Source organism: Chelonoidis abingdonii, chromosome 1, assembly GCF_003597395.2.
Source record: "Chelonoidis abingdonii isolate Lonesome George chromosome 1, CheloAbing_2.0, whole genome shotgun sequence".
Classification (NCBI taxonomy): Eukaryota; Metazoa; Chordata; order Testudines; family Testudinidae; genus Chelonoidis; species Chelonoidis abingdonii.
The window spans coordinates 205,029,547-205,050,596 of NC_133769.1; the positions used below are offsets into that span (position 1 = coordinate 205,029,547).

The window sequence follows — 21,050 nt, forward strand, 5'->3', positions numbered from 1 at the left end:
TGTATTTAAAAGTAAGCCTCATAACAACTGCCTGATGACACTGCCATATAACTACTAAAATATTTGTTATCTTTTTACAAATATGCCATTTAATATTATCAGGATAAAAAGTCATTTAAGTATAGAATGTTTATGCTAATTGGGGAATTAGTTAATCTGACAGCGTTTAAGCAACTTTCTAGTTAAACTCAAACACACAAAAGAACCACTACTCCAAGAATCTGTAAGAAGAGCCAATGCATTCTTTGAGGACTATTTAAATTGAAGACTCTTCTTAAGAATCATCTTAATTTAGAAAGGCTATTTTAAACCTAAAAGATATGTAAAAGTAAGGATGTTTGACTTATTTAAAAACAGAATTTAACTCCTATTAAACCCTAATAAAACTAAAAGACTAAACACAAGAAACAGTGAAAACAAAGGATATTTGAATTCCTTCCATAAGAACAACATACAGGTTACTACCCTGTTCCATAACAAACAAATTTCTTATTCATACACTGAAGATCCCACCTGAACCATTCCATGAGGGTCTTAAGCCAATGAAAAGGTGACAGCAGTGAATATTTAAATCCAGATGAGCCCTAAAAGGAATGTGCCTTGCACCTCCAACGAAACTGTAAAATGTGAACACTATACAGCTCTCTGAATTAAGCAAGTAGCATACTCTGCTTCTGTTTCTTAACCTCAATGGCTCTTCGGTCTTACTCATGCCATCTCTTTCAAGCAAGCAAAAGTCAGCAGTATGACAAAGAAGCACTTAACACACAGCATGAAGAAGCTGTCACCTTCCAACACAACAGTGCTTCTGCAATATAATGATATTACAAAGAATCAGAGAAAGTTTACCAGAGCACTGCCAAAGAATCAAATTTATTTTTTTCTTATAATGATTTTAATGAGATATTGAAATGTTAATTGTAATTTAAGACCAAACAGCTTCTCCCATTAAGCAGCAAAGTGGTTTAAAGTATTATTCTTGGAGAGGAAACAACTTATTCTTCGTAAAAAGAGAAACAGATTTAATTTAAATATTAAGATTCTTCATATACATTAATTTGACTGACTCAAGACAGCTCCTTGAATGGCCTCTAAAGTAACTGAATTTAAATATTTACTTAAGTTTCATAAGACTTCGTTAAGATCACTCACCTCTGCCTATTTTTGAACAGTTTAGGTTACCCATGATAAACCATGGAGGACTCACCTACCCTTAAATGAAATTCCCCTGCCCCTATATAAACCATTTTAGTTATGCAGGATACACTAAAATAGGACTCAAATATTAGTTTTGAAAATATCTCTTTGGTATTGACATATCTAGAGAAGAACGCCCCCACCAAAAACCAGCCCACTCTCTAAGGCATAATCTCTGTTAAAAGCTCTTCATAGAGAGATAGATAAAAGAGACTGTAACTGAAGTCACCATGGTTTATTATTTGTGTTTTCATTTTTTTTTTTAAAACAGGTAAAGCTAATAATTTGACGGTTTTGTTTTTAATCATGGTGTCTCATAAGACATGGTAAAGACCCCCTTGTGACTAAAACAGTAGAAGCCACATCCCTAAATTGGCATTCAGAAACAACTAAGATCTGGCCTACAACTTTCTCATCTCTCTAGATGGACTTTTAGTAATTTTTGGTACATATTAAAATTACTTGGCCCTAACAACTTGGCAGCCCTTTCTACCCCAGAACTATAAAAAGATTATTTTGTTTTGTTAAAATCATGCATCAAGCTATTTAGTTTAAATCTCTTATGTCTGCAATTTAAAGTAGAAAGCTCACCTCATCAGCAGAGAGCAAATAAATAGGAGTTAGTGAAGGAACTTCACTTAATTCACAACTCAGTCCAAGTAACGTCAGGATCTCCTTAAGAACTTCATATCTCTTGGCATTGTTCACTTTTAGTAAATTAAACTCTTCTTGGGTTTGTGTAGTCAGAGAGGCAATATCCATCTCCAAGTATACCTGGGGAGATGGGAAAAGAAAAAGAAAGACATCACTAATACGGAAGACAGCAACTGAGGGAGATAAAAGCAAAGCAGACCTAAAATGGTTTGGTATCTATTCACTTACTAGTAGCTGAATTTAGTACTAGAGTTGTGTAAAATTCAGTGTGACTTGTGCATTAGAAGTAAGGTTATATTTTATATGATGAAGAAACAAGATGTATTAATGAATAGGGCTTTGACATCTTAAAAGCTTGTCAAACAGATACAAATCCAAGGTGTAGCAAATATTAGTACAGACCAAAGAATCCTTAACTTCCAAGGAGGAGACTAAAGCTATTGGTAAACTACAGTTCTTCACTTAAAAGTGTGTAAAAATGCCCCTTTCTTAATCAGTTGCTCTGTCTCCCGCATGTAGTTGGAGTCCGTATTTATTCACTGACTAAAAAGCTTTTGCTACTTTTTTCTTCTGTTAACACTATATAGACGAGGCTGCTCTGGATTCCATTCTGGCTTGTGAACCAGTGGAATTCAGTTCTGATTGCAGAATTTTTGTTGGCAGTGATGCACAAAATAGAAAGAACCCAGCCTGACTAATTCCAAGTTGAATCACAAGATTGAAATTAGAAAAACATCTTTTTATTTTTGAACTGCACTGATTATATTTGGAACACTAACACAGAAAACAATCCAATTTTATACAGAATCACTTTTCAAAGCAGAAGTGAACTTTGGGGGCTTGTCTACGCCAGTGATTCTCAAATTTTTGTACTGGTAACCCCTTTCACACAGCAAGCTTCTGAGTGTGACACCCCTTAAAAATTAAAAACACTTTTTTACAATGGTGTTCAATATATAAATGCTGGAGGCAAAGCGGGGTTTGGGGTGGAGGCTGACAGCTTGCGACCTTGCACATAATAACCTTACGACCCCCTGAGGGGTCCCAACCCCCCAGTTTGAGAACCCCTGGTCTACACAATCAGCAAGACAAGCTGCAAATATACAGCACTCCAGCGTGCTGCTCACTAATTGGCCATGTGGAACCTGCTACCACATGCTAAAATTTCTGTAGTGTACTTTGGAAATATTATTTAGCAGTACAGTAACTCTCTACTTACCGTCTCGCTTAACGTTGTTTCGATGTTACGTTCCTGCTCCATTACAGAATATGCTCGTTTAAAATTGTGCAATGCTCCCCTATAACGTTGTTTGGCCGCCTGCATTGTCCATGGCTGGGAGCCCCCCATCAGCTCCCCTACACACACACACCCCCAGGGCCTCCTGCCCGCTGGTGAACCCCGTGGACCACGTCCTCATTCCTCTCTGCAGCCTCCTGAATGCTGCAAGCCAGCTGTTTGCCACGGGCAGGAGGCAGAGGGATCAGGGAAAGGAGCCGATCTGCAGGGTCCGCTGGTGAGTGGGAGGCATAGGAGAGCTGATAGGGGGCTGCCAGCCTGTTTAATACCGGTATTAAATTGCTTGTTTAAAATTGTTTAAAATTTATATAACGCCTTTTGTCTGGCAAAAAAAAATTTTCCCTCGAACACCCCTCCCTCATTTACATTAATTCTTATGGGGAAATTGGATTCGCTTAACATCATTTTGCTTAAAATCACATTTTTCAGGAACATAACTACAACGTTAAGTGAGGAGTTACTGTACTTCAAAGAGAAATAAATGAAAGCTAATTACAAAACTTTTAGTGCACGGTAGCAGGATCCACAGAGATTTAGTATGTGGCAAACTAGAGTGTTGTATACTCACATCCTGCCTTCCTGAGCACTTACTCTTCATGTGTACAAGCCTTAAGAAGCTGAAATGCTGAGTCCAGCCTAGCCATCCTAAAATTATATATTGTATCTTACAGAAGTTCCAAGATGTTTAATACATGTAGTAGAATACAAAATGTACAATTGTTTTATTTTACTATATGCAAATACACTTAAATGAAAGTGGCATAAAAATTACTTGTACTGTGCTTTCATACATTTCTGCACATTTTATTTTCTCTATCTATAGTATGCATTATCCACTCTTCTACAATTCAGCCACACAAATTTACTGAATTAAAGAGGGAATTTTATGAAACTAGACCAGTGCAGAAGAGGGAAATAACTACCCCGTGACTCTGAATATTTACTGGCTGATGTCACTATCAATACTCTTATCAATATAGCCATGAAGAGAACAACAATACGCCTTTCCAGATGCAGACTAGAATTCAAGTAAAAATCATAAATGACATTCTAATCCTTTTAATCTGATTTCTGAAGCTACCCCACAGTGCCCTTTTTCTCAGGAAACTCACTGCCGTATTAAATTTTATTAGAGGAGACGGGTCAATTTAAATGCTACAGCAAAACGGGTTTTACCATGCAACTTAAAGAAATGGATAGCAACAGTGCCTAATCAATTTTCTACTTCAAGTACCCAACACATGGGTGGCAGAAATTGTTATACAAAACTATAACATTTGATCTACATAACCTGGTTTTCTCAAGATGCTATAGTCTTTTGGCACTGACATTCAAGAGTAATACTGGCAAATGCGTACAGCTTTAAAAAGGAATATTTTAATACTGGGAGATATGCAGTAAAGCTGATCATTGGATACTGAAGACACTAGAAATGCCCCAAAATGCCTTTTTCCATACATTGAGGTGGAAAAGTAACAAAAAACGACATATGGGTGTCGCAGCCCTAAACCTATGCTCAAACACGGCGTCTGTATGGCCAATTGTCGGTCAAGGGGTCACACTGGTGCGGTGTGCAACACCACAGTGCCGTGTGCTATCCTATGGTGCGGTGTGCAACATTATAGTGCCGTGTGCCTATTCTCAAATCTTCTGTCTGGTCAATTGTGGGTCAAGTTAGTGCCATGTGCAAAAGAGTAGGGTGTCATGTGCAAAAAAGTACCGTGCCGGATGCAGATCCTGTTTACGTAAAGGGCACCAGCTTGGAACCTGGAAGGCCAAGGAGCTAGGGACCAATCAGATGCTGACACGAGTTAGAGTCTTCAAATAAAACTATGTCTCACGCCAAAAACGGCAGGAGTATCCGCGTGTTAGCTGAAAGGCCTGATCAAAATCTCCTCCGGATTTTGTCAGCTCGTGTAGTGTTGTTTTGTTTTGTTTTTTGGATTAGTTCCCATCAATGTGTCATGCTCTCAGTGTCTGTACTGCTGGTCAGCTGCGCTTGGAGTGTGGTATGTGCATTTTAATTTCTGTAAATATTCTGTTTGCTTAGCCTCTTCCCTTTTTTCCCTTCCCTTACTTGGTGCAAAGTTGTGTATATAGTACATGAGAGCCAAATTGTTGTATTAATTGCTACTGCGGTTGGTTGGTGTATTTTACAATGTTCGGTTAATGCGTGAACAGTTTACCTAGCTTTGTGCATCTGCTCTGGTTTTTAGTGAGTAGTTTATCATAGATCGCTTGGTTTCTTGTTGTTGGATGTAAACAGACTGTTTTATATTGTGTGTGTGTTTTTTATTCTGATAGTATTTCTAGTTGATAAATTACCCTTCCCTGGCCCAAGTTGTAACTTATCCCCGTTAATAAACGGCCACGTGGTTTGAAATTTCAATCTGTCACGTTTTGATTTTCCTCTCTCAATCAAATACTTACTCGAACCTGCACTGGTCTCGGACAATGGGAAGGTGACAGATTAATAACTGCTAAGGGCAAATCTGACAGCTACCGTAAACAAGGAATGTTGGGATTTGCCTTTGGCAAAGTGAGTTCAAAAGGAATGTGTCATCTGTATATCCTGTGGAGCCCTGGTGAGGGGAAAGCACCTTGGAGAAGCCCTGATGAAGTTTTCTGAAGTGAAAAATTGCAAGATGACTTATATTACCAGAAGAACAAACATCTATACATAAGTCTTGAGTCCTGAAAAAAAGTCTGTCCTATAATTAAAATAAGAGTAAAGGTTGCCCATTTCTAAGGTTTATATTCTCGTATTTCTGTTCCATTTGGTTCTCTGCAATGGAACTCAACAAGATAAGCCCAGTAAACTACATTATCATCTCCCTCCTGCTTTTATTTTGCTACAAACGGACAAAATGTTATTTTCCTACTCTAATGACTTGAGTCCCATAATTCAAGAATCCTCTGTACAAATAACTTCGAACTAAGAAAAATTCTGCCTCAGTCCTTTGCCTAGCCTATCAAATTTGAGGCAGGTATTCCTGTTTGTGGACTTTAGAAAGGCATCAAAAATGAACTTATAATTTAAGTCAGCTGAAATCTAGGAGCACACCATAAAAAGCATATTATACTATGCAATAAGCAACTTAAGTCTTCTTGCACACAGTACCTGACACAGAATGGCTTCTCCATGATCTCCATATGGCAGGTGAACAACAATCATATCTTTATCTGCATTATTTAAGTGACTCAACGACTTCACTGGGCTGAGATTTTCTTTAACCTTTTGCTCAAAAACACTGCCACTAGTCAGAAGGTTTAATTTAATTTCACTGTTATCTGCTTTATAAAACACTAATTCTTGGATGGTCTTCTTCAGTTCACTTTTGCTCCTCATCTGTATACTGCCAAATGTAAAAGAGGCAGAGAGCCCTAAAATCTTACCACCTTTTGACAAGTAGGTCAGGAACTGTTTGTGATTGTCCTTCGAAATGGGTTCCTCTGTGGCAATAACCAACAACAACGAGTTATCAAGCCAGGGAGCTTTCAGAACTTGTTCCTCAACCAGCTGGTAGATGGTGTAGCTGTCTGTATCAATGCACTCCTTGAGCACTGATTTTATCTTCTCAAATTTGATTTTCTTAGGGTCAGAGCCCACATAAATTAAGACATTGGGAGGCTTCCCAGTGAGGTTTATCCTTGTTAGTTCTCTTGCCAGACAGTCATCAGTAACTTCTTCCATGTTAGCACTGCAATCATCAGGAAGTTCTGGAATGTTTTCTGATGAAGCATATCTGACTGACTCAATGGTGCTGTTTTCAAGTTCAAAGCATTCATGGCAGCTGGAAAGGTGCAGGTGATGATGTTTACCAGTACTTGTCTCTCTTTCAGATAGGCTGTTAGGCTCATCATGAGGCTCACTTCTTTTCTCCAGTCTGGATTTCTCTTCTCTCACCTCCTGGTCCATTCCTCCTGTAGAATCAGCTGACACTGATACTTGTTTAGTTGCAGCTTCAAATGGAGGAGCAGGGGTCAATTCATCCATGTGTGCACTATTAGTGCTATTCTTCTCTTCGGTAGGTACAACCATCCGCTCTAGCTCCTTTAGAGCAGATTCCTGTAAATGGACAGCTGAGAGATTTCAAAGGAAAAGTTAAAAGCTGTATAAAAATAGCAATGTTGAATGTCACTACCCCTAGTATGCACTTTGGCATTAGATTTAGTTTCCTAATAAATCACTTACACCAGTTGTTCTCAACCAGAGATACGCATACCCCTGAGGGTAAAAGGAGGACTTTTAGGGAGTACATCAACTCATCTAGATATTTGACTAGTTTTACAACAGTCTACATGAAAAGCACTAAAGCTCAGTACAAACTAAAATTTCATACAGACGATGTGTTTATACTGCTCTATATACTACACACAGAAATATAAATATAATATTTATATTCCAGTTGATGTAGTTTATAACTATATGGTAAAAATGAGAAAGTAAGCAATTTTTCAGTAATAGAGTGCTGTGACACTTATATTTTGATGTCTGATTTTGTAAGCAAATACTTTTTAAGTGAGGTGAAACTTGGGGGTACAAAAGACAAATCAGACTCCTGAAAGAGGTACAGAAGTCAGGAAAGGTTGAGAGCCACTGACTTATATTACTAAAAAATTTCCTCTTTTTAGACACTAAGACCTACTTCTCCTGAAACAAAGAGTAAGTTTATTTTGTAAATCCCTAGGAGAGTGTATCTAGCAGTTAGAGAGCACTTAAGGCTCTTAAGCAAAGTAGGCAGTCATGGGATGAGAGGAAAGGTCCTCTCATTGACCCCTAACTGGTTAAAGGATAGGAAACAAAAGGTAGGAATAAATAGTCAGTTTTCACAGTGGAGAGAAACAAACAGCAGAGTGCCCAAGGATCTGTACTGGGAACTGTACTGTTCAACATATTCATAAATGATCTGAAAAAGGGGGTAAAAAAAAAATGAGGTGACAAAGTTTTCAGACAATACAAAATTACTCAAAATAGTTAAATCCAAAGATGACAGCAAAGAGATACAAAGGGATCTGTGACATGCCAGGACACAATCCAGACTAATGAGTAGCTGAGTCACCCCTGCCCTGTAACCTGTGATATCCTTTACTATGCCTTGCTGCTCACAGCCTCCAGCATGTAGGCACTCCCAGCTATGTCTGCGGGTGCTACAGCCAGCCAGCCACATCTTGGTGCTTACCAGCCTTAAAGTTTACCACCAGGTGACCACCACACACTCCCAGTCTCAGATTTTCCTCCAGAAACGTATGTCCTGTGCTGCCCAGACCTCTCCTGGACAGGGCAAATATACTGAGTCCGTTATTCCTTTAATGGAATAACATGCACATACAACTTGTTACCTCACATGGAGTTACCCAGCTATTTTAATTTGAACAAATTTCATTAGATAAAGCAATAAAACCAGTTTATTAACTACAAGTAATAATGCATAAAAGTCAGAAATGATTACAAGAAAAATAAAGATAAAATGCTTACTGGTATCGACTTAAGAAACTCTCTTACTTCCAAAGCAAACTTTTTCACCACATGCTCCAGCAGATTACTGACCAAACTCTCAGGAAAGGATCCCTTCCTCAGAGTCCAACCACTGTTTGTCTCTTCAGGTGTAGCAAATGCGATGAACAGGGAGAGAGAGGGGGGTACCTTGGGGTGTTTGTCCCTTCCTTTTATAGTTTCAGTCCCCCTCTTGAAAAACATTTCCAGCTAAGTACCTGAAGCCAAAGAGTCTATGTGGAAGGATATTTCCTGCTGGCTTTTTCACCTGTTTGAACTTCCTTTGTCTTCCCTTCCTGCCTGATAACGTGGTTTACTGCTAAATGCAAATTAAGAAGAAGAGCACACATTCCTATGTTTAAGAAAGACATGTTTTCCAAATTCTGTTTGGGCAGAGCAGTGGAATTTGGAACATGTGTTACCACCACCATGTAGGGAAATCTTATAACTTCCCATACCATACTGCCACACATATTTTACCAGGACAATAATGACCAGAAAATGATGAGTTCTCAAATGATACCTTAACAAAGCATACTTTGTTCAAAGATAATTACAGCAGAGTGTAGGGTGTGAATACAGGAGTGTATTTTGTCACAGGATCTCACAAAACTGGATGACTGGGCAAAATAATGACAGATGAAATTCAGTGTTGATAAATGCAAAGTAATGCATGCTGGAAAACACAATGCCAATGATATATACAAAATGATGGGGTCTATATTAGTGGTTACCACTCAAGAAAGCTCTTGGAATTATAGTTTTCAGAGAACTATCTACATCTGCTCAATGTGCAGGTGGCAGCCAAAAAAACTAACAGTTAGGAACCATTAGAAAAGTGATATATAATCAGACAGAAAATATCATAATGTCTCTATAAAAGTCCTTGGTATGCCCATACTTTGATTACTGTATGCAGTTCTGGTCACACCATCTCAAAAAGATATATTAAAATTGGAAAAAATGCAGAGAAGGGCAACTCGTACACCCCGCACCCCTCCTGCACCCCAACCCCCTGCCCTGAGCCACCTTTCTAGACACTTATATAGTAGCACCTGGGATACTCTGGGACTTTGCAAAAATTTAAGCTTATTATGGTAATGGTGGCATTAACTATCTGTTTGTTTATGAAACAGTAATAACTGGAATAAGAAAAAATTTACACAGTTTCAATTAAAGACGTTCAACTACATTTTTCAGCTCTCATTCTAACAACGCAAATTACAAATGCAAAATAAAAAACCTCAGAAACAGCAGTCTAAATACATTTTTAAAGATTCGTACATTTGGCATTAAATTTAAAATACAGCTGCCCTTTAAAATGAGACTGCCTCTGATGACAGTGAAACAATTATTCTTATGCCAAAGTAAAAGCATATATTTGTGTGTATAGATGCACTGAACTCATTAGAAGACTTAGAATAAGTGAAACACTAAGATAAAACTGAAGTGTTCTGTGAAGATACTTACAAACAATCTTCCGTGGCACCATTCCATTATCCATCTGCAGTCTGTCTTCCATGAATGCTATTCCAAGGTTACTGAAGTTATCCACACTTGCTTCAGCAATTAGTTTATAAGGGTCTCCAGGTTTATAGGCCAACGGTGAACAACAGTCTGACCACTTTACAACCTAAGAAGATAAACAACAGCATATTTTCCCATTCTAAAGAGAGATCAATTAAAAAATCCAATTCCATGAACATGCGTTACTGAACAAAGGTGATATTTCTACCCTGAAGAGTTTACAGTCTAAAAAGAGAAACAGGCAGAACCAACACAGAGAATATTAACTTAAACATAAAGTTAGTGCAATTCAAACACTGGGTGACAAACATCAGTTCAAAAAGGATTGATCTTTAAAAAAAAAAAAAAAAAAAATCAGTATCCCAAGGGAGATCACTGAATATATCATTTTCAAAACCAGTTTCCTTAAAATCATGTTGTCTTTAAAAAAAACAAAAAACAAAAATAACCACTGCAATTAATTTTACCCTGGAATAATACATCCTAGATAGAGTTCCCAATTCCATCTGACATTTCTGCACATAGTGCATCCTCTGTGGCTAAGAATGTCAGTACATAAGCTCAATTACACCCAAAACAACCTTATCAAAGAAGGGTCATGTCTTGTACAAAGTATCAGGTGCTACATAACTTCCATTCAGTCTTAACACAGGTAAACAAGAGCACTTCTAAACAGTTTTGAGAAGGAAGAAGAGTGGAACAAATACTTCTTTCCCAGAGATCAGAGCTTTGGAAATTTTGAGTAGCACACACTAAAGGATTTCCTATAGTAAGCAGCATGGAAAGCATTGTATTCTACAGATGAAGCTCTTCACTTGCTCTAACACTTAAATACACCACTGACATGCCTTTCAAATACAAAAATTACATAAAGAATTCAGGGGCAAGAAGCAAAAAGTAAGCCACTTGCATTAGTCAGCAAGTCATTTTATAAACTTTTGAAAAATCTCCCTATCAAAAGGAGAAAAATTCTAACACACAAAAGACCCAAGATCTACAACAGTTTCAAGCCTATTTTATTCTTAAGATAAAAGCACTACAGAGAAAACATATTAAAGCCAGTAAGAGACCCTACATACATGCTAATAAATTTACCAGAGTTCACTCCAACCCTAACATAGGCTCTGGCAGGAGCAGTCCTTCAAACCCCTACCCAACGGGTCTCCTTGTGTTTTCAAGTTCATCACTGCTTAAGCTCAGCATTAGCATAGAGTTTTAGGGGACCTCAGCAGGCCCATTCTTTCCAAACCCTAGCCTAAAGAATGAGGCCCTCCATTGACCAGGGGTCCTGTTTGCTGGATCAGGAAGAAGGTCCTGAACCTGTTTAAAACTAGGCTATTTATCCAGAAAAACATTTTTTGTCTGTTGGTCCCTGTAGAATCCAGTTTGAACTAGTATATGCAAATCTCCCCAGGGTTTGGCTTCAAAGGGCTGATAACCAGCAGAATTATATTAGCATTCCTCTCCCCTTAAAAGAGTTACATAAAACTCTAAAATAACACGTATGCAACTGCATTTTTAACACAATGGACTCCAAAGATATTTAACCTAATTCAATAATTTATCTTAATTCCATAAGGTTTGTCTTTATCACAGGATATTGTCTCTGTCACATTTCTAATACTACTACTTTATATTTTAGTGTCTTCTATCCCTGGAGGACCTCAAAGTATGTTATAAACATTACAAAATTAGCTTCAATACTTTACTCATCTATCTCACAAAGGGCATTAGAGTGGAAGCCTGACGAGACAGGAGCCCTGGTGTGTGGTAGCCTGCCTTAAATCACTGAGTAAGAGAAGGCATGTACCAGATCCTGGTGTTGATTGAGGCCCAGAAGCCACTAGTTAGGAGGATGGGAAGTAAAGCAAACCTACCCATTACCGATGAGCTCACCGTCTGGAAGGAGGAGCTGCCCATAGGGATAAAGAGAGGGCAGCATCTGAGGGGCCCAGACCACACAGGCAGAAAGTAGTGAAGAAGCATCTGGGAATCTGTGCTGCTCTGAGTGAATAAGCAGAAGCTTCCTCAATGTAGTAATAATGCTCTGTAACCTTGGGGAGTCTGGAGATTTGGAATGGCAAAAGTAGTGAACCTTCGAGTTTGAATCTACTGGATGAGGTGAAGACTGTGGAGACAAAGAGTTTCAGTGAGGAATCTCCCTCCCTTGGAGCTCTGCAGATAGTAATATCTATGTTGGACTGAGGTGTGATTGGTATGGAGTCTCTTTCCTAGTGGGAGTTCATGAAGTTTAAACAGAACTTTGAAGTTGAGAGTTGGTTGGCACTGATGGATTTGGAGAGGAGCTCACCCTCTCCACTTTGCAGACAGCTGCAATATCACAGCAGTGATCGCTTAGCGGCAAATGAGATGGAGTGAGCTGGGAAGGAGTCCTCTCTCCCACTTTTTTGAGAATAGCAGGATGGGCCCAATTTGAAGACTGAGAGCTCTACTCCACCCTTCCCTCAGTTATGTGTGGTCCTGTAGTGTGTAGGCATTTGCCTTGGAGATTGTTTGAGGAACCCCATATTAACAATAAAGCCTGGACAGCACATTTTGGCCAGGTCTTCAATGACTCCCCTCAACCAGCTTTTTTTTTTAATCTAATTCTACTATAGTAGATGAAATGAGGAATCCTCTCTCTGATTTACTACTCTGGCCTTCAGCAGCAGATAGTGAAATCCAATCTTTTATTTTAGCCCAATGACAGAACACAGTTCCAGAGGAAGATCTTCTCCCCACTGAAGTCCTTCAGCAGACTCCTGATTGGTGGTCTTCAGTCTCAGCTAAATTATTGACTGTCATTAATGACACTGGAAGGATTCTGGCAGGCTGGCAGTTTAGTATCATAGTTCCTATTTTTTAAAAAAGAGAACAGAAAGAATCCTGCTTCACATAGACCTATTGATCTGTTAGATATGGCAGGGAACATTAATTCTAGATATTTACTATCCAAACATGAAAATATGGGCTTTGAAGGCTTGTTTACTACATGAAGAAAAGTCCAGCTTCAGGGCTGGTAGAGTCAGAATTGATAATTGTTTTATTCTAGCCTATATTATTTATTACTATACTGTGGTTGAGGTCACTAACTTGCCACTTTCATAGATCTAAAGATGGCATTTGATTCTATTAACCAAGACAATCTTCGGGTGAAATGAAGAATGATGGTGTCACCTGGCTGTTCACTTCTCCCAAGCTCCAAAGCATGTATTGCTACGCCCAGTCTTTTCAAGGAGGTTTATTTCTTAAATACAGGTTATTTTCTGTTTGTTTGATAGTCTTAACTCAGTCCTTGGCCCCAGGCTTCAGGAATACCCTGCCAGGGATCTCTGGCACGCAAGCTCCTGGCAGCCTCCCAGTCCCAGATGGCTCTGCTCTCTTCCTGGAACAGAAGCCAGAGAATTGACTCCCTGAGCTCCTGGCCCATTGTTCCAAGGACCCATCACAGGAGCTAGCTCCACTCCACTGTGGCTTTCCCTCACAGGGCTCAGTCTGTCTCAGGCCTTTCTCCTTCCAGCTGCCTATTAGTAGCCCTTTATAGACCCAGGTGTAGCCTAGCTCTCTTTATTTAGCTACACTGGACTCACCAGATCCAGTCCAAGGGTTCAGTCTATTCACAGAGACCAGATATCTGTGATAGATGGGTATCTATCTAAAACTTCAGTATATTTTGGAGAATCTACATGAAGGCAATATGGCTAGGGTAAGAACTAAAGTCAAAACTGAACATACTAATAATTTCTCTGCTTCTGAGGGTATGGCTACACTTGGTAATGTGCAGCGCTGGGAGTTACAGCTGTGTTTTACAGCTGTGTAGGGACAGCGCTGCAGTGTGGTCACACTGACAGCTACCAGCGCTGCAGTGTGGCCACATTTGCAGCAGTTGCAGCGCTGTTGGGAGTGGTGCATTGTGGGCAGCTATCCCACAGAGCACCTCGTCCCATTTTGGCGCTGTGGGTTGTGGGAAGGGGACAGAAGGGGCGGGTCATTCCGCTTCCTGTCCAACGCCCCGTGGTGCATCGCTCGCTCACATATCCAGCAGTTTGGTGCCATTGTGAGTCTCTGTGCAGCCGTGGTTTCTGTTAGAAATGGAGCCCGAGCTGCTGAGGACTTTGCTGATGAATGTCGCCAGCACATCACATTTGGCAGTTGAGCTATTCCTTCAGCTCCAAAGTGACAGTGAGGAGTCCGACGATGATATCGATTCGCCTGACGCGTGTGACTAAATTGCTTGTGGCAGTAACGGACGTGCTCAGCACCGTGGAACGCCGCCTTTGGGCTCGGGAAACAAGCACTGAGTGGTGGGATCACATCGTCCTGCAAGTCTGGGATGACGAGCAGTGGCTGCAGAACTTTCGGATGAGAAAGCCACTTTCATGGGACTGTGTGCTGAGCTCGCCCCAACCCTGCGGCGCAAGGACACGAGATTGAGAGCTGCCCTGTCAGTGGAGAAGCGGGTGGCTATTGCAGTCTGGAAGATGGCAACTCCAGACAGCTACTGATCGGTCGCGAAACCAGTTTGGAGTGGGAAAGTCGACCGTTGGAATAGTGTTGATGCAAGTTTGCAGGGCCATTAATCGCATCCTGCTAAGAAGAACCGTGACTCTGGGGAACGTGCAGGACATTCTGGATGGCTTTGCACAAATGGGTTTCCCTAACTGTGGAGGGCGATAGATGGGGACGCATATTCCTATTCTGGCACCACTCCCACCAGGCATCCGAGTACATTAATCGGAAGGGGTATTTCTCTATGGTTCTCCAGGCGCTTGTGGATCACCGTGGGCGTTTCACTGACATTTACACAGGCTGGCCTGGAAAGGTGCATGATGCACGCATCTTTCGGAACAGTGGCCTGTTCAGGAAGCTGCAGGCCGGGACTTTTTTCCCAGACCGAAGATCACAGTAGGGGACGTCGAAATGCCCATTGTGATCCTTGGAGACCCGCTTACCCGTTAATGCCTTGGCTCATGAAACCGTATACAGGGAAGCTTGACAGGAGCAAGGACCGGTTCAACTACAGGCTGAGCCGGTGCAGAATGACTGTGGAATGTGCTTTTGGCCATTTAAAGGGGCGCTGGAGATGTCTTTATGGGAAGCTAGACTTGGGGGAAAGCAGCATCCCCGCGGTTATATCCGCAATGCTGTACCCTCCATAATATTTGTGAAGGGAAGGGTGAAACATTCAGTGAGGAATGGACCTCCGAGGTTCAACGCCTGGAGGCTGAATTTGCACAGCCAGAGAGCAGGGCTACTAGAGAGGCCCAGCACAGGGCTTCAAGGATTAGGGATGCCTTGAGGGAGCAATTTGAGGCTGAAAGCCAACAGTAATGTTTGGTGCCTTGCACTGTGGAGTGAAGTGCAGTGGTTACAATGATTTTTGCCTTGTTTTTTCCTTGGGGTACAGTATATTTCATTTTCTGCAATAATAAAAACTGTTTAAAAGCAAGAAATCATTTATTAAAATACAGTACAGTAAAAGGGCAGGGGGGTAGGGTGATGAACTGTACAGTCAGAGGTTTGAGAATATGTCCTGCCTGGAGTGCTGTGCAATGCTGGCTGCACTTCAGGATTACTATGCTGCATGGTGATGGGTTGGGGTTGAGTGCATAGGGTAAGGGTCGTAGTTCTCAGGGCTGGTAGGTGAACGTACAGGTGTTGGGGGCAGCTGGTGGTGGTAAGAACCAGGATGCTGGAGAAGGGGTTTTGAGCAAACAGTGGGGCACAAGGGAGAGAGCTTTGGGATGGGGGGGTTAGCACGGTAGTGATCTGCCTGCATGGCTACCAGTGACTGCATACAGTCCGTTTGGCACGCCAGGAGGCTTATCAGCTGCTTTGTGCTTTTCTTCTAGCCAATTCCTTTCTCCTGCTTTCTGTTTCCCTCCACTGATGCATTTTCTCTCTCCAGTCCTGCAGCCTCTTACTCTCTCTGGCATACTGATTCATAACTGCTTTCACCAAATCTTCTTTGCTTTTCCTTTGGTTTCCTCCTCAAGTTCTGTAGTCTCACATCAGTATCGTGTTAGTGCCGGAGGATTCAAGGACACTTAAAAAAAAAAGAAATAGAAACATTTATTACAGAGGCTGCATTGTTTATAATCACAGTGAAGGAGTTTGTAGACTATTTGTAGCATCATTTACACATAGCAAACATAGCACAGAGAGGCCACAGCAGCGAAGACATGGTGAGTAATGGGGATGAGTGATTAATGAATCCATGTTTCTGCCGCGACTCACCTGGGACAGGGGAGCTGCTTGAGTCAGGGCTCACTGGGGTTTCTGTGCATTGGGAAAGCAGAGAGCAGCTGGGGGAAAGTGCACTGAACACCACCCCCACATTTTCCACAGCCGTTCACTCCTGGAATCAATGGGTTTCTGCTTGGGAAGGCACTGGGGGAAACTGCACCGCTGGGAGTTACCTGGGAGCTGCTGCCGAGTCAGGGCTCACTGGGTTTCTGTGCATTGGGGAAAGCAGAGAGCAGCTGGGGGGAACAGTGCACTGAACACTATCCGCTACCTTTTCCACAGGATTTTATCCTTGCCAGATATATCGCTGCTGTGGGTTACCTGGGAAGAGCCGGAGGGTCTTCTCCAGCAATGTGGATTCCGCCCTGGTCCCTATGCAGCTTGCTGTGTGCAGCATTGTCCCCCCACCCCTCACGGCACAGTGGCACGGACGCGTTAGCCTGACTGGGACAAGGACCACAGTGGCTCTCCCTAAACTTGCGCAAGCGCATTGCCCACGCTCTGGCTGAAACTTTTGAAGAGATTACAGAGGCCGATTACCGCGACGTGATAGACCAAATCAATGGGCTATTCCACATCTAGGCATGCATGCAGGCAGCCATAACCCTCCCCTCCTCTCCCAAAACATTTCCATCCTTAAAATAAAGCTGCTTACCGGGAACACGCTCCTCTGCTTCTTCTTCACAAACAAGTTCCAGCTGCTGCGACTGGCGAACACACCCTCTTGCTCTTGCTCATCAACAATTCCAGCTTGCTTGCACTTTCGCTAGCTTTCTCCTGGCTAAGCTCCTGCTGGCATCCTCCTGGATCGGTCTCCCACCACCCAGTACCCTTCCTCTCTTTTCCTCCACCCTTCCCCCCTCCCCGGTTCAAGTTCATCCGGGTACTCGATTGGGCATGGGGTCAACAACCCATTCGCATCCAATCTGTTTAAAAATGGCAGTCGTTGAGCAGCACCTGAGCGTCGTTCCCTCCAACGGCTTGCAATCATCCGCAGATCCTTTACTTTAACCCTGCACGCAGACGTGTCGTCTGGCTCCTTTGAGCAGACTTGAATCTTGCCAAGGTTCATATATTCTATGGGAGCGCAGCTACTGCAACAGCTTCCTCACCCCAACAAGAGAGTCCTGCAGCCAACAAGATGCCAATGCTGGGGCTCGGCTTGGGGGCAGAGCATGGTCAGAGATTGAATGATTTCACTCCACACTGCTAGCAAACAGAAGGGATTTTTAAATCCGGCATCTTAAAGGGCAGGTCACCGACCCAGGGCAATGGAGTTGAAATATGACAAGTGCAAAAAGGTATGCGTGAAGCCTCCTAATACCTTCGGACCAAAATAACAGCACTTTTGGTGTCCACACCTGATGAGCAGCGCTGCATCACCAGCGCTGGAATCGCTACACCCCAAGCAGACCAGGTGTACAGCCAGCACTGCAGCCAGGGAGTTGCAGTGCTGGCTGGGCTTTCCAAGTATATACACAGAGTGAGTTGCAGCGCTGTAACCCCATCACCAGTGCTGCAACTCTCCAGTGCAGCCAAGTCCTCAGGGAGTACGTCAAGGATGCCTTCTGGCACCTCTTCTCTTCAAATGTATATATTAACGATGTGATGTATGTTTTAAAGGAAGATAACTTCTCTCCATTGCAAATAAAGGGTAGATCTATCTCAGCATTATTATATACCAATGGCAAGGCTGTTTTATTGCGAACTCTAAGAGGGCTCTACCTGTTATCTCATTTTTCTTCTTACTGTAATTCTCAAGATATGGTTCTCAATTATAAGAAGGCCAAAGTCATGATTTTGGGATGACCCCTCCACGTATTGGGTTGAAGACAGAAAACCACCTTGCAGAAAAAGTCTTTGCTCTTACTTATTTAGGAATAAAGTTTCATCATTCAGGCTGTTGGTCCCCTTATCATAAAGGCTTAAACAAAAGATCCTTAGAGCACACTTTGAGCAGAGCTATTTTACACACTCATATGGTGGGAACAGAACAGCCCCAGTGCTAAGAATTTTTAATGCTAAAGTAATACCACAGATGTTTTATGGGGCCGAAGTTTGGTTCAGAGGCCAAATTTCAGCACTAGAAATTGTTTCAATAAAAGGCAGATATGGAGAAGTTCCTTCACATCTTTGTTTTTGGCAACGTAAATCTGGAGCGCTGGAAAATCTACCTCATCTTTTGAATTTTAGAATTTTCCAACTTCTGATGGCAGGCTAGATTTTACCTATTTTTTACAAAAAATAATCTTTATCATCATCTCAAAAAGATAATGTTTTTAGTATTTTCTCAGTCCTTGGTAGTAATTTAATCGGTGTCCTTTTAGCATTGTGCTAAAGAAGAGCGAGTTTTAATTAAGTTCTGATTGACAATTTAAAGTATTGCATGGGAACTGCTGTTGTTTTAGATTGTGTATGTTTCTCTGTTTGTATTCATAAAAGACATGTCAGATGCAAACTAATCAAATTGACTGAGTTAACTATTACCCCTATTTTACAGAAAGATAAATTGAGGGACAGATTAAGAGCCTGGTTTTGGCCTAAATTTAGCAATGACTTCCACGGGACTTCTCACAGGCTCAAAGTTTGGCAAGTGCTTAAGTATCTTAATGAAAAGGGGTCTCTAAGAGTTACCAAGCACTGCAGTTCATTTACAACAACTAGCATTGTAGCTGCTCAGCACATATAAAAATCAAGCCCTAACTGACTTGCCCAAGATCAGGCTGGAAGTCTGGCAGTCCAGAACAAATCCTTAATCTCCTGATTCCTAGTCCTGTGCTTTAATCACAACACCATCCTTCTTTAATAATAGAACTGGCAGAGGGCACACAGACCAAAAGGCACCACCGATGAAGTGCAAATGGGGTGCTACCATTCATGTTACATGGCTTCACCATACCTGGAGGGGAACAAATTTCTCCCAAAATGTAGTACTGAAGTGTTTAGCTGCCTTAGAACTTTAATAGACCACAATAACCAGATGGCCAGCTTTATCAAGCTGTTTGTTACCTACACTCACTCTCTTTCTATTTTAAAACTATTGCTTTTACAATTACCATCCACCAGCCTATTTAAGAGGATTGTTGAGAACTAATTGTCTTAGTAAAATGCCTCTGATTTTTATCCTGAAATATAACACAGTGCTGCTCCAGACACAGATACAACAGTGGTGGGCTATAAATCCAATGAATAAGGATAGGTACGATAATCTGGATGGAAGTTATATTTTGTCCCTTATCACACTATTTCTATATCCACCTATCATGTGATAAACCTTTTTTTTAATTTCGAAATGTATTAAATAGTTTAAACTACTAAACACACTTTGTCAGAACTACTTTGTTTAAAAAAATGAACAGAACTACTCACCTTTTTTGAAGAGCTAGATATAGTCTGTAAATCATCTGCCTGGGCAGAAACACTTTCAGTCACAAATGCTATATGTTCTGCATCAAGTATTTTATCAGAATAAATAAAAGGAGATATGAGAAGTAGAGTCCATTTGTTTAAGTCATCCAGGGACTAAAAGAAACAGGAAAAAAAGAAGCATCAACAATATATTTTGGAAATTGCTTTGAAGTATCTTTATATTCCTTAATTAGCAAGTATTTTGCTTTTAAGATTTCACAAATTACAGTAATTTTCCAGTAACTAACCTATTTAAACAGCTAACCCACTGCTTATATGGCTGTCTCTTTTTGTATCAACATATCTTTAAAGCCAAACTATTATTTTCCTGTTACACAGGGAGGTAGTAACAAAAAGTAAGCAGGACAAGGCAAGCCACGTAATGAAATCAAGAGGTCAAGGTCGGCTAGACCATGGGAAAATTGGGAAGCTTCCTTTTTAATTTACGCAGGTATTGCTGTAGACGCAGAATCCCAGCTTTACTCAAATATATGTATATAATAACGTAGGCATATAATATAATGGTTTAATTACAACGAACTGTTTAGGTTGAAGGCTGCAATGCAAGGTGGGATTAGATGGGACATACTGCATCATATGCTGTGGTTAGAGTGGGCAACATCAGGGGGCCTGTGTTCAAACAGAAAGCAGTCTGTTCATTCCTCAGCAATCCTGGCAGAGGCTAGATGCAAATAACAACATTTGCAGGGCATTGAACAAAGGTGGGTGTTTTTGGAGTATCTGAAAATGTAGACACGCTTGCAAAGTGTGCTATACGTCACATTAGCAATTTATGTGCTATCAGTGGTTGGGGAAGACTGTAGTATGGTAACAGATTGCAGGAGGTGGTAAATCAGGTCCCTCCCACAGGCCCCTACTCTGGGGTTAAAGGTGCAGAAAGTGGGGAGTAAGCTGAAAGTGGGGGGGCTAGCCAAACGCCTCATCTCTCGTTAAGCTTGGGGTTTTAAGGGTTCTCCTTTGGAATTAACAAGATAGATAAGACATATTTAGGGGAAGGGTTTAATTCAGGGTTCAGAATCCCCTATATAGCGGAAAGAAATCATGTCATGTCCAAAAATTTGAAATCCTTAGCTGGGTTAGGTCATGTTGTACAGAAAAAGATTGCACAAGAACTGAAGGCTAGTAGAATAGCCGGGCCATTCAATCATTTACCTATAAAGAACTTGTGGGTGTCTCCCCTGGGCTTGGTCCCTAAGAAAGCCC

The 21,050-nt window shown here is 41.3% G+C and overlaps 1 protein-coding gene across 1 annotated transcript in view; it reads right to left on the minus strand.

The window, feature by feature from the left end:
- HLCS (holocarboxylase synthetase) overlaps positions 1 to 21,050 on the minus strand; it is a 209,240-nt gene that overhangs the window by 177,398 nt on the left and 10,792 nt on the right. The window contains exons 2-5 of the mRNA XM_075073730.1: positions 19,788 to 19,940; positions 10,116 to 10,278; positions 6,270 to 7,231; positions 1,789 to 1,971 (exon numbers count right to left, since the gene is read on the minus strand). Coding sequence (XP_074929831.1) covers positions 1,789 to 1,971; positions 6,270 to 7,231; positions 10,116 to 10,278; positions 19,788 to 19,940 — 1,461 coding nt within the window. The remainder of the gene's footprint in view (positions 1 to 1,788; positions 1,972 to 6,269; positions 7,232 to 10,115; positions 10,279 to 19,787; positions 19,941 to 21,050) is intronic.